Source organism: Pseudochaenichthys georgianus, chromosome 13 (genome assembly GCF_902827115.2).
Source record: "Pseudochaenichthys georgianus chromosome 13, fPseGeo1.2, whole genome shotgun sequence".
In the NCBI taxonomy this organism is placed as follows: domain Eukaryota; kingdom Metazoa; phylum Chordata; class Actinopteri; order Perciformes; family Channichthyidae; genus Pseudochaenichthys; species Pseudochaenichthys georgianus.
This window is the reverse complement of record NC_047515.1, coordinates 36,001,632-36,015,181: the sequence shown is the minus strand read 5'-3', so window position 1 is coordinate 36,015,181 and position 13,550 is coordinate 36,001,632. Positions and strand designations below refer to the sequence as shown.

The 13,550-nt window shown below is 40.3% G+C and overlaps 1 protein-coding gene across 1 annotated transcript; it reads left to right on the top strand.

Annotated features, from left to right (window-relative positions):
* The first annotated feature begins 1,811 nt into the window (after positions 1-1,811).
* barx2 (BARX homeobox 2) lies at positions 1,812-13,465 on the top strand. The gene is made up of 4 exons (XM_034098009.1): positions 1,812-2,181; positions 7,364-7,673; positions 11,659-11,743; positions 12,097-13,465. The coding sequence occupies exons 1-4, from the start codon at positions 1,995-1,997 to the stop codon at positions 12,376-12,378; spliced, it is 864 nt and encodes a 287-aa protein (XP_033953900.1). The 5' UTR covers positions 1,812-1,994; the 3' UTR covers positions 12,379-13,465.
* The last annotated feature ends 85 nt before the right edge of the window (positions 13,466-13,550 follow it).

The following is a 13,550-nucleotide window of genomic DNA, read 5'->3' as shown; positions in this document are numbered from 1 at the left end:
AAACAAACCTTGTATTTAGTAAAAACAAGCAGAATATGAACGTTGTTCTCAAAATAAAGAAGGAAAAACACAAAAGTTTTCGAAATTCTAGTTAAAAGCGATTTAATGTGTACTCTTTAGCTCCGTTTTTTTTTTGGAGTGGCTTTCCTCCACCCTAAAATATATAATGTTCTCCACAGCAGTTGTTCTCATCCCCCTTCTTTGATGAAGCCATCAAACCCCCTGAAGAGGCCGAGCTCTCCCAAACAGAGCTCCATATTTCCTGCTCAATAATCCTCTTTGAGCACCGCGGCTTCCGAGGCACCAGAGGGTTCCATTTATTCCCAATTCTTTAGATGATAATCGGTTCGCCTCCTTTCGGACTCCGACATTATTTGAAAACCCTTCCTGCACTTGGGTTTACTCACAGGGTTTAATCGTTTTATATTTATGTTAGATAAAAAGAAACCTCGTATATTCAAGCAAGTATATCTGCAGCAATTTGCAATATCTAAACAACTTGTTAACGATATGTGTGCCACAATTAAAGGGAGATTTACATGCATATAAAACAATGTTATTGCCACAAATGTTTCTTTCAACATTTAATTTAAAGTGCCCGTAGCCTATGTGTAGTATTTATTACATTAATGTCAGGATCATCAGCCTGTTTGATCTGACTGACAAATAGATATTCTCTTCAAATAAAAAATATTTGCGGAAAAATCATGAATTTAAAAACGAGTCACAGATGTGTTTTGTTAATGTATTGTTATAATAGTTAGTTGTTTACTCGGCATGCTTTATCCCGTGCGCACAATTGTTGATTAATAAATAAAATATTGCGTCATTATTCTTGGCAACTCATTAGAGAAAATGGCACAGTTGACCTGGCCTTTAACCGAAGTTTTACTAACTATTTTCTCCTTTAGAAGCAGCCTCTAATGTTCTTCTTGTAAGAAGTACCATACTCTAACAACAATATATTTCAAATGTTGCGTCAAATGTTATTATAATAATTATTTGTATATGTAATATTAACAATCATGATGTCATTTAGATAATTACATTTAAAAAATGCACGGTTGAATCTAAAATTGTTAATCATGCATGTAAACCGATTGACTGGCTCGAAAACACAACCCATTTATTTGTTCAGGGTTTAAGAATAAAGAAGAACATAAAGAAAGAAAAGATAATTGAACTATTGTGTGTCTGTGGTACGGCACTTCAAGTGTTTCTTTCTCTGTAAATCCAAAGTCAAAATAACGAATATATATTGTATTGTAGCCTACTAATACAATTTAGAGTAGGCCTAATCTGAGTTAGTCAAGTTAATAAGAAAATAAATGGGACACGTCGTAATTAATATCTAAACTAATAATTCAGCCAATAATACATACACCGAGCCTGATCCATACAAAGCGTTTTTAAATAAAAGCTGTCCGATTTTAGTTAACCTTAATCGGAAACGGTGATTATTAGGTGTAACATAGACTTGAAGAGATTTGTAAATTGTTGAAACTATGACCTACATCTGACGAAAAACATAGCTTTTTGGAGTCGAATTAAGAAATTGCAGGCTTCAATTTATATGTAAAATAAATCAGAGAGAAAGAGAAGACCAGTGTTTTTGTGGTATGGAGTGTTTGCGAGGTGGCCATGTGTCTGCAGCTACAGTTCATGAATGTATTTGTAAGAGCGCGAGAGAGAGAGAGCGCGAGAGAGAGCGCGAGAGAGAGAGGTTCGTTAGAGCGGTAGAGATGAATACAGGGATGGTTTATATAGCAGTGGGTGTGAGCGCAGATCGCAGTCAGTTGATAACAGTGTGTGTGAGCTCAAGTTGAAGACTATCTTCCCCAGGACACTTCAGAGAGAGATACACTGCATTTAGGAAGACAAACAATGAGTTATTTAAACGCATGAGCTACAATAATCGCATTTGCCACACGGTTAAACCTGCAGAGCTTTAGATATTACTGAAGAGAAGCTAGTGCAGCGAACAGCGACACATCATGCACTGTCAAGCGGAGCTGAGGCTCTCCTCCCCCGGCCAGCTGAAGGTGGCCAGGCGGCGCTACAAGACCTTCATGATCGACGAGATCCTCTCCAAGGAGACTTGTGATTATTTCGAGAAGCTTTCTCTCTACTCCGTGTGCCCTTCGCTCATTGTACGGCCGAAGCCTCTCCATTCATGCTCAGGTAAGAGGACTCTTGCTTGAGACTAATTTAGAATTTAAGAAATAAGAACAAAATAGCTAATATGGAATTTGAAGAAAACAAGTGTTGGTTTAGACATTCTGACTATTTTACACATGAGATCAGATTAATTATTACTATGTTATTGACATTTGAAAAAAGATGATACAATTGGTGCATGAATGAGAACATTTGAATATAAGGTGCATAACGTTTACATTCTATGGGGGACAGGTGACATGTACATTGTTTTGAAGTGTATTGCTGGTGGAATGACAATATGTGTTTCGTATTATCAAGTTTCAATTAGTTAAAAAAAAACATGTACTGTGCATGCAACTTTACATATTGAAATAAGGAATAGAATATTGTTGTGACAAGTTCAAAGCATCTATAATTTATCATCACTGAAGTTTATTAATTTGCCTCAGATGTTCTCTTTTAAAGAGTTAGTTTAAAATTAATTTATGCATGCTTCCTCCCAAAAGTTTCAGCACCTTCTCATTGACATTATAAATCACTGCTGAAAGTGTGGAAAATCAAAGACATGAGAGAGAGTGGATGTCAGCGATGCTTCAGGGCTTTTGTTGAACTGATGACTGAACTGATAATGCGTTGTTGTTACACAAAAAGGTAATTTAAGTGGCACTGCGATTAAAAACAAACTAGAAGCCCGGGGTAGTTGTCTTTAAACTGCAGTTTATTTCTTTTAATTTCAATGGATTATTTCTCCTAAACTAGTGGCCTTAAATAATGCGTTTTTCTGCTCTTGGACATTTACAAATGAGATCTTGTAATGTTGCTTTGATAGAAATATGACCTTAAGCAAAGTAAAGTTGAGAACAAAAAAGGTGTCCATATGGTTACGCAATAAAATATTATACCCTTATTTATCTCGATTTAAAAAGAAATATGGAACAAAAAAGTAAAAAGTAAATTAGAAGATTCACTTGAACCACTATCACTCTCCTCCAATTTCTTCCAGCTTGTGAAGTGCAGTCTCTCATTTCCCTCTCATTTAGATGGTCATTATCTAGATCTCTGATTGACAGATAGACTGACATTTTCAGCCCTTTAGCTTTGTCTTGTCCTGGTTGAAAGTAACCAACATAGTAGGACAAAGCTGGGATCACACAGCACATGTTACATGTCAAAACAAAACGTCTGGTGCGATACTTAATTGTACCTCCAGATGAATCCAAACAACTGAACTGCTACTACACACTCCAGTAACCATTAGGATAATTGCTCCAAAGTCTGAAATAATAGCCACTGCAATTTGATGATGACAGCGGTGGGTGGATAAAAATAGGGGAAGCAATTCCCTCATCCAACAGATATGGATGGGTGTATGGGAGAGGGCACTATGACTGGGCTTTGGCACCCCTCTGTTGCGATGGATAGAGTAACCCGCCCTGCATATTAGAACACTGTGCCCACCACTTATTTGTAGCTGCTGGGGTGTGAGACACCGTATATTCCCTAACATCAATGGCTTTTAGTGCTGGATATAGAAGCTGACTGGCTTGCAGTTCCTGGGCCACAAAGAGGCTCCTGCGTGGATCCTGAACGGGGAAAGTTGGGATGTTATAACCCTCTGCTGCCAGTGGAGGCCGCTGAAAGACAGTGAAGCCTATTAAGCTACCTGAAGAAGGAATGAATTGTTGGTTTTGTTTTCTTTACCTCTGGTATGACATTCAAACATTCAAACATAATTGTCTTCCTGTGGTTTCTCCTGTGACACTTACATTTGTATCGCAACGTATTTTGAATATAATTCTTAACAGTGAAAGGGGCAGATGCTTGAAAAGCTAATTCCACGTCAGTTACAGCAGGATCAGAGACAATGAACCCTGACCTGGTGCTGAACGGTGAACAACGTAATGGCAGGTTACAGAATAAAACATTTTAAAGATGATTCATTTGAATGATAATCACCACCTACCATTTCTTCCATCTTGTGAGTGCGTTCTCTCATTTCCCTCTCTTTAAGATGGTCATTATCTAGATCTCCAATGATAGATTGACAGATGGACTGACTTGAGTATTTCTCCTGTGATACTTGACTTTGTATCACAGCCTATTTGTACTTTAATTCTTAATAGTTAAAGTAGCAGATGCTGGTGGAGTTACTTCCCCGTCAGTTACAGCAGGATCAGAGACAATGAGCCCTGACCTGGTTCTGAACGGTGAACGACGTAATGGCAGTTTACAATATTTCATTTGGAGGCCCATCTTTCAGCAGGACCCAGGGCAGGGCTTTTAGTGGCGCTTTCTGGAAGAGGTGAGAGAGATTAAGATCAACTGTGGCGTAATCTCACTTGACAGCATGATGAAAAAAACACAAAAAAGAAGTGAAAAAGTGTGCGCAGGCGGCTACAGGAGTACAGGCTGAAGGCTTAGGAGGAATCCAAGAGAGCAAAAGGTTTTCATCCCTTCTTAAACCCTAATCCTCTGCGCACAATAAAGTCTCCCATTAAGCATAAAGCCAGTTGAGAAGGTTGATTACACCCATGTCAACACACACGGGCAAGTAGGCTCACACACAAAGGCAAAATGCGTGCACGTCTTCCATTTTTGGCACACAAAAAAGAAGAAGATTGACAACCCGCCCAAGCACTGCCATTAGATTTTTTTTTATCTCAACAAGAATCAGATCTGGATCTGGATCTGGATCTGGATTAATACTGAGCAGAACCCAGAGGTATCACGCTCAGTGGGGGATGGATGATCCCGCTAAATGTCTCTTAAAATTGTCCGGAAGCACTCTGCGATGACAGCTTCTTCTGGTAGCAAAGTCCACTCGGATTGTTCTCGGAAAGAAGGAGTATTTAAGAGTCACTAGTTGCGAAAATTCGCTCGAAGTTCAAAGAGTTGGTTTTGCGGGTTGCACTGGATCCTGATCCAAAATAATCTGTATCAGGTTTCAGATTAAACAATTAATGCGAATGTTTAATGTAATGCACGGTGTGGAGTTTCAGCAGGAGTGTTCGTCGTAAAATAACCTGACAGTAAAACTCAACAGGATGTGTCTTTCACTTTCCTTCTACCATTCGTTAAGAATTGGTATTACTTCACTTAAATCTGTCGTGTCCTTGAGGTGAATAGTTCCGATCAAAGCAATGAAATTAGTGAGATAAATAAGACGTGTGGTCTGTTTCTCTACCCACCTAGGAAGAGTTGAATTTGCGATCAAAATAAATAAAATGAAGTCCTATCTTCCTCTCTTCCTATCTGTCACCACTCAGTTTACACCCAAAACAGGCAAACGTTCGCTACACTCATCATAGCTTAGCAATAAATCATCCTTTTCAGCGTCCCATTGACAAAAAAAGTGTAGATGTTTTTATAAAGAGCATGCTGATGCAGGAAATAAGGTTCGTTAATGAAGACAAATGTCACAGTAACTACTTGATGAATGGCACCAATTATTAGTACAAAGACCAACGCCTCTTTTTGATCTATTCTTAGCCGGTATGTCTTCTCTAACGGTCACCATAAGCACTTGTGCCGGTCCTTACATTCCATCTGTGATTATCAAGAGTATCAGTGGGCTTCTGCGTGGGGCCGAGTTGCTCTCTTGCAGCTACTCAAACCGTTTATTTGTAGACTATTGACAGGACACTGGCGCTTGTCAACGACGTGTCAGAAAGACATCTTCCCCGTCAATGGAAAGTCACCACGAAGACTGACATTTCCCTCTTCGCTCTCTTTCTCTTCGTTCTTTCTCTTTCCCTCTGAGGGACTGTCCGGAGACAACCTCAAGCTCTCTGTTGACAAGAGATTTCCTGACACTCACGAAGACAAACCGAGAGGATTCTCCCATTCAGAATGACGCTTCCCCTTCTCATCTTCGTGTGACAGTCCCCCTGTAAAGCAGCTCAACGATTCAACGATATGGAACATTTACACACCTGATTTAAGGAGAGAGCAATATAACATGGAAAGGAATAAATGGAGAGTCCACAGCGGGAGAAAAGTGGTCTTCTTGTCTAGACTTGTTGCAATAGCAGCAGTCTCACGCTGGAGGATTAGTAATGACCTTGGCACCTTAACATGATGTCATGATGAGCCCAAGGCAGTGTCTGGTGTGTGTGTGTGTGTGTGTACACGTGAGTGTAGAGCAACTGTGTCTATACCTGCAGATGCACTTGAATGCGGTGCTTATGCTCCTCATGATTGACTTATTTCTAATTGTCGGGGCATAATATAAATCATTGCACAGTGTGTCTGTGTTAAATACTGCATTAGGGTTCAACTGTAAGATTTTAAAAATAGACATGCTCCAACTTCTGGTAGCTTATTGTTCTTCTACGTGTCCATCTTCTTCTTCATCTTCTTCTACTCGTTGTCCTAGTCATTACTACGTTCACCGGCCTTAATGATAAAAAGACAGCAAACAATTGAGCAACGTAATGTATGCGTGTGTTTAGGTTGTGTTTTGGTATTGATAAAGAGATGAAGGCGGCAGGTATTTTCTCTGCTCCATTGATCTCCCTCAAATCTTTTATCTCTACTCCCATAATCCCCGTGCTCCTTATCAGCACATGCATTACAGTGTGTACTCAGTGAGCCTTTACATTTGGTTATGGGTGATTTTATACTTGAAGCCGTGGGGATTTTTCTGACAGATCTCCTATTCACTTTGGTTGACCCACCCTCCCACCTAGGCTCCAGACAAATGTAACTTTTTATTGATTCTGGCGTCTTGCTGCCTCTGTCCGCCGTGATCAAATGTGTTTGTATCGGCTGCATACAGTACATGTGCAAGAGTGAGCGAGAAACGTTTATTAGCTGAACGGTTTGATTTAGTTTTGAGGGATTTTATTACAGCTCGTTCTGTGTCTGCAGGGTTCTCTCTGTGTACATCATGCTGTCAGGCGCAGTGTGTGCATGCTGGGAAACCAGTTATCATTTAACAACCTCTGAAAAAGAATCATTCATTTGGAAGGTGCAGGGGAGCGGTGTAAAACACAGTCTGCGTCATTGAGATCACGGCCCTCTACATGGAGGAGGTCAAAAGCAAAACACTTTTCACTGCTAACATAGGGCAATTAGAAATGAAGCTGTCTAAGTAATTACAGCCGGTCGATAACGGTACACTAAAAACCAACAGTGATGCAAAAGGATCTCTAGCCATGTCCTATTTTTACTCAGCATTTATCTGCTTCTGTCTGCTCCTCAGGGTCCACCTCACTACGTGCCTACCCTCTCCTCTCGGTGATCACGCGGCAGCCCCACAACCTGCCCCTCCACCTCGCTCAGCCGTCCTCCCCGGGCGGGGTCCCCTCACACCTGCTCTCCTCGCAGCACCCTCGAGGGTCCGAGCTCTCCCCCAGCCAGACGCCCCTCAGCATCAGCAGCGAGTCGGACACGGAGCACAGCTCGCCGCGCCTGAAGAAGCCGCGCCGCAGCCGCACCATCTTCACCGAGCTGCAGCTGATGGGGCTGGAGAAGAAGTTCCAGAAGCAGAAGTACCTGTCCACACCTGACAGGTCAGTGCAGAAACAACACATGTGATTGGATAGGTGGATAAGGACGTATAAATGCAGGGAAATACACAAAAACCTCAAAACAGGAGTGGCATGTTTTTCAAGTACTGTACTATGTTCAAATTTGAGGTACTTCTCTTGAGTATTTTATGCTATTTTAAACTATTGCCCAATTCCCTTTTGTAGGCGAATGTACTTTTTTTTCTCCTCTACTTTATTATATAGCATCAGTTACTAGCTACTTTGCAGATTTAAATCAACTAAAAAGTGATATATAAGTTTAGGTTAAGCTACCCAGAAGTTTAAATACTGTTGGGTAGCTTAACCTAAAAGTATATATCAATATTATAGTAAAAAAAACAGCTTTATTAACATTTAGCAACAACAATGTGATGAAAACGTTAATGCATTAATAATTATAATCCAATATTTTCTTTCATATAATTCTCAAATGTGTCATATTGCAAAAAGAATACTTTAACTTTTGGTACTTTAAGTATTTTTGGTTCTGAAACTTTCTTAATATTTTGGATACAGGACTTTACTAGTTGTGACCAAGTATTTTTACATAGTATTTTGGCTACTTTTACTAAGATCTGACAAACTCTTCCAACTCAGCCCCCACACACTCGCACACACACTGAAAGCAGAAACCTCACATGCTAATGCTAACCTCATTGACAACTATTACGGGTTCTGTGAATACATAGAACAGCAGTACAAGAGCGCTATCAAGGTGTTTGACAGAAAGCCAAATTCATACCACCACTGTACCACCCTTGAGAAACACTATTTCTTGAGTTTTGACAATTTTAAGTCTTTTAAAAGTATGTGTTTTTTTTATAAATGTTTACATGGACTGCCCCCCCCCCCCCCCTTAGGGGAATTCATCCACAGAAAACACACTGGACGCTGCACTAGGTCAGAAACCAGAGGAGACTGTGAAGTCCACCGTAGACGGACCACTTCTGGACAAAATGTCCTCTCCGTTAAAGGCAGCTCTTTCTGGAATAGCCTCCCAACTGAGATACGGGATTGTCCCACTCTCAATAGCTTCAAAGGACAACTTAAAGAATGGTTGAGCAACAAACAGACGTGCAATCACCGCTAAATGCACTTTAACACAGGGGCATCTCCTCTTGCACTTTAGGTAGCTCTTTTATCTTATCTTGCACTTTATATGTCGTAGCTGCCACATTGTACTGCCATGTGGTAAATGCTATGCTGCTCATGCTCTTCCTGCATATCATGTATTTATTTTTGCTATGTATATAAATGTCATGTTCTTATATGTTGTATGTGACGACGGGACTACGGATGGAAATTAGCTCAAAGCTACAATCCGGCTCATTTACGCTTGTAACCGTTATTTAGTTTGAAAGTGTTCATCAATGTGCACCGGCCCGGTTCAAATAAACGATTAAATGAAATGAAATGAAATGAGTTACATGACATTTAACAAATCCATGTGTGAAAGGTAACTACCACAGTTTTTTCATTTCAACCAGATGTAAAAAACGCTTACAGCTTGTAGGCGTCACTCAACTGTGACATTTTGATAACCTGCATACCTGGCATAGAGCACATAATGAAAGCACAGCAAACACACATTCATAATGCCGCAACTGCAATTATCAAGCAGTGGTTTTAACCCACATCATAATTTTTGATTTATCCTGTGGGGAACGCTAATGTAATGTGCATGTTGTCAAAGCCAGAGCATTACCTCATCATTCTAGTTGAGACAAGAGGAACGTTTTAACCCTGAGCTCTCCAAAAGCAAAAAAAGCCCCAACAAAGAAACACTGCCTTATTCAAGAGAGCAGGGACAGAGGCCAACACAAGCACACACACATGCACTACATTGATTTACTGCCAATCATTTCACACATGTGCAGGTGTATAAAAAGAACATTTCTACCATAATATGAAGTAATCTACATGTTAATATCCATGTCTTAAGTTCCATTTTTTGGTTCAACTTGTGGACCTGACATGAGGTTCGACTTTATTTTATTGAACGGCTCACTTTTATATTTTGCCTACAGGCTTTTTTTCCAATATAACTCAGAATAATATTGAGCCATATATTTTATAAAAACGTTCATTCACATGCGCAGTAGGAATTTTAAACTTCCTGTGTGCCTTTGCATCGAGCAGAAATTGGAAGTCTGCACACTCTCCCCATTACTCATCCATTTTTTTTATTGAGAGTAAATCAGCTGGGATTAAAAACAGAAACAACTTCATGTAAAGTATCTGCATGCATTTAGAAAGGCAAATAGCTACACAAACATCTTACACAATGTATCCTGTTGGCAATGTATCTGCCAACCCCATCTCATCTGAAAACACATTTGCGTATTTTAAATAAACCAGATTTATTTGTCATGGCGTTTCCATCCACATACAGAAAAACTCCCACGATGCATTATTAAATATATCACATCTTGGCTTGCCTGAAGCCGTTGGAAAGACGCTATGCCTGATCTTAAAGCAGAAGCCCGAGGCTGAGCACTACTCAGTGATCAAACCCAAGCAACCTTACGAATCGCTGCGCCAACATAATATGTCCTATCAAAATATTAGATTCTGACACTGTGTAGAGAATTAATTAAATACCGCAGGAAAAACATCAATATAGAAAATCCCCCTTTAAAGCCCCACATCAAAGGTGTGGCATGCTCCTCACTTGGGTTTGTTATGATCAAAAGATAACTTTTATTTTCTCAACCTTCTCTTGGCTCGTAACCTGTGCGGTTTTAAAACTGAGATGACATGCGGGGGCAAGAGAAACCAAAACTAAAAATATCCCTGTAAAGACTTATTTATATCATAGATGAATAACGATTTTAAGCAGCGTTCAATTATAATAATTAGTAACTTAATGATCCCAACTGTCATCATCATCATCATTGTGGAAAAACTCTTCGGATACACCAAAGATTCCCTTTTTGAAATGTGTAACCAAATTGCCTGCAGGGACTTCGATAATGTTTCTGTTGCTTTGAGTGTGTGGTTTCTCTCCATTGAAAACTAATGACCATAAATAAGAGGGGTGTTTTCTTTTCTGCAATTACTTTTCCTTGCCTCCAGTTGTTGAACGGCTACAGACTGGGGCACGCATGATAGTGAAGTGTGATCGACAGCTTGATTGCCTTTATGTCTGGTGTTTTTTGAAGCACAGACCCCATACACGCACATGAAAACCATACACAGCCCTTTATGTTAGTATAAGGGTTTGTCGATGATCCCTTGAATTTAAGGGGTTTGTATCTGCTCTGCTTTTTAGATTCAGTTCACGCCTTTCTCTCCGTCTCGGCTTCCACGTTCACCATTAAATGAAAGCCAGCTACTTTCACTGGGGGTTTGTGGTGGGGGTGTGAACCCCTTCATCTGGCTACGAAGAGCAGCGAATAGGAAATCTCATTTTTAAGAAACCCAGATAAACCTTCATTTCCTTTACAAATTGATGCCGTGTCCACTTTATCTGTCGCTTCCTGAAGTATCACATCACACACTTCCAATAGCCGTATTAGTCATGGATCAACACATGTGGTGGATGCATTCAGAGTTTCCTCCAGACTGCCCCAATCGTCCGACTACATGCGCTGTGATTGGATTACTGACTTCTGTACAGATGTTTGAAACAGTGCTTCCTGTGCTGCAGGTGTCAAACTGCAGCTACTAGCAGATCAGCTTTGATGTGAGATTCAAAGACTGAGTATAAGAATAGGACTTATACTGTAGCCTGAAATCCTGGCAACCTCTAGGCATGAAAATGCGTTATACAGTATACTGACTAGAAGGTAAAAAACACAATTAGTGTCAAGATTCTTATATTTTCTGTATTCGCCTATCATTGGGAGACACCTGTCTTTTTGCTGATTTTTAAAGCATGTGTCAGGGTTTATATAACCTGTTCAAGTTAAAGAAGTACATGAAACGTCCATCTAATGTGCATTTCTTTTTCATTTGTGATTCGCAGGTTAGACCTGGCCCAGTCACTCGGCCTCACACAGCTCCAGGTGAAGACATGGTACCAGAACAGGCGTATGAAGTGGAAGAAAATGGTAAGAGACATACACATTGTCATCTTTAAAAGTATGTTTTTTTTTAATCAAAACGCATTGATTTAACTGCTGACTTACCAATCCATGTAAACCTGGTTTGAACGATACATGTAAGAGTAGCAAACGGTATGACAGGAAGGGAGGGTGTGGTGTGTGACCGATGATGACTGCAGCGAGAGCAAACACTTCTGTGAGGTCAACAACTCGGAGAACAAAAAAGAGCTGAAATCGTTAAAGATATATGAGTGCACAAGGGGCAGCTCGAAGCAATACGTCTTCTCCTAATTACTATAATAGCAACTGCTGCCGCCATTTGTCACCAGTCCACTAAGATTGTCTCTGTGTTATTCTAGGTGCTCAAAGGAGGTCACGAGGCCCCGACTAAGCCCAAGGGAAGACCCAAGAAGAACTCCATTCCAACCACGGAGGAAATCGAGGCTGAAGAGCGAAGAGTAAAGGTGGAGCAGGAGGATAAGATGAGGTGGGTGACAAAGGAGTCAGTGCTGGGTCACGGAGGAGAGGCGTCTCAGAGTGAACCTCAAGATCTCAGTTCAGAAACTCACAACCCGGCGACAGGGGGGTCCGAGCGGGAGCTGCCCCTCCTGGTGCAGCCAGAGAGCCACGCAGCTAGCTAAGCCAGGACAAAACCAAAGACTGAAGCCAACCTGAAAACAAAGTGCCTCAGGATCACTGTACAAAGCCTGTGTGGTGTTTCTTTGCTTTAGGGATTTGACTGGAAACATATTGCTGGAGTCCAGTCTTTACCTAATGCAGCCTTTTTTTGTGTTTTAGATACAAAAAGCTGAAACGCATAAACACCGATTGCACTGGTAATGTTTTTGGCCGTAACATTTTTATTTGAACAGGTACCTGGTACAAGGAGCGTCAGATCAAAGCAAGTGTCAAAGCAACACAGGTATCACCTCATCACCTTATTGTGCATTACAGTGATCACACACACCGCCTCCAAGCTGCCTCACATCGTGCATGTGCCAAAATATCAAGATTTGCCTTACTGTGGTGTCTCTGTATATCCATGTATTATAAATGACTTCACTGCCAAAACCTATACCATTAAACGGCTACGGTGCCTTGTCGGTCTCAGAGGAAAGCATTTAAAATGTGGGTAAAATAACTATAAAATGCAAGTATATATTTTTTACAGTGGTTTTCGATTACAAGTGCCGTTTTTTGAGACAGAGTTGTAACGTTTTGAAGAACACTTCCATGTTTACATTGGAGTTCTTCTGCACAGCTTTAAGGTGTTTATTATTTGGTCAGTAAAGCTTGCCTTTTTTTATTTTTCAAATCTGAACAATGTCTGCCAAGCCATACACTGTATCATACTGTAGAAATGTGTATAAAGTTTAAAATATATGGTCTTTTGGATATAAATGTAAAGCAGTATTTTTAACTGCTGATTTGAATTGGATTAAAATAGTTTGTATGTATGTTACTGCCGTCCCTGAGCTTTCTTTCTCCGAAGTTTCATGGGAGTTGTCACGAGGCCATAAACACTCTTAAGCTGTCAGAGATTTTCAGATGGAATAATTCATAACCTGTGCGAGAGACGCACGGCATATGCTGAACATTTAAAATCTCTAAGACCTTTTTTAGCCTGTAGGCCGAGTACCCAAATCACTATGTTAGACTTCTAACTCTAACTGCCTGTCACTGACTTCTCTTGTGCACCTGTACTCTCTTCCCTCCAAAGAATTGTAATTAAAGCCTTTCACTTTTTGAATTATACAGATTTATTTTTATTTGTTATTGTTTAATATGAAAAAGTGCAGTATTTTTCTGATGT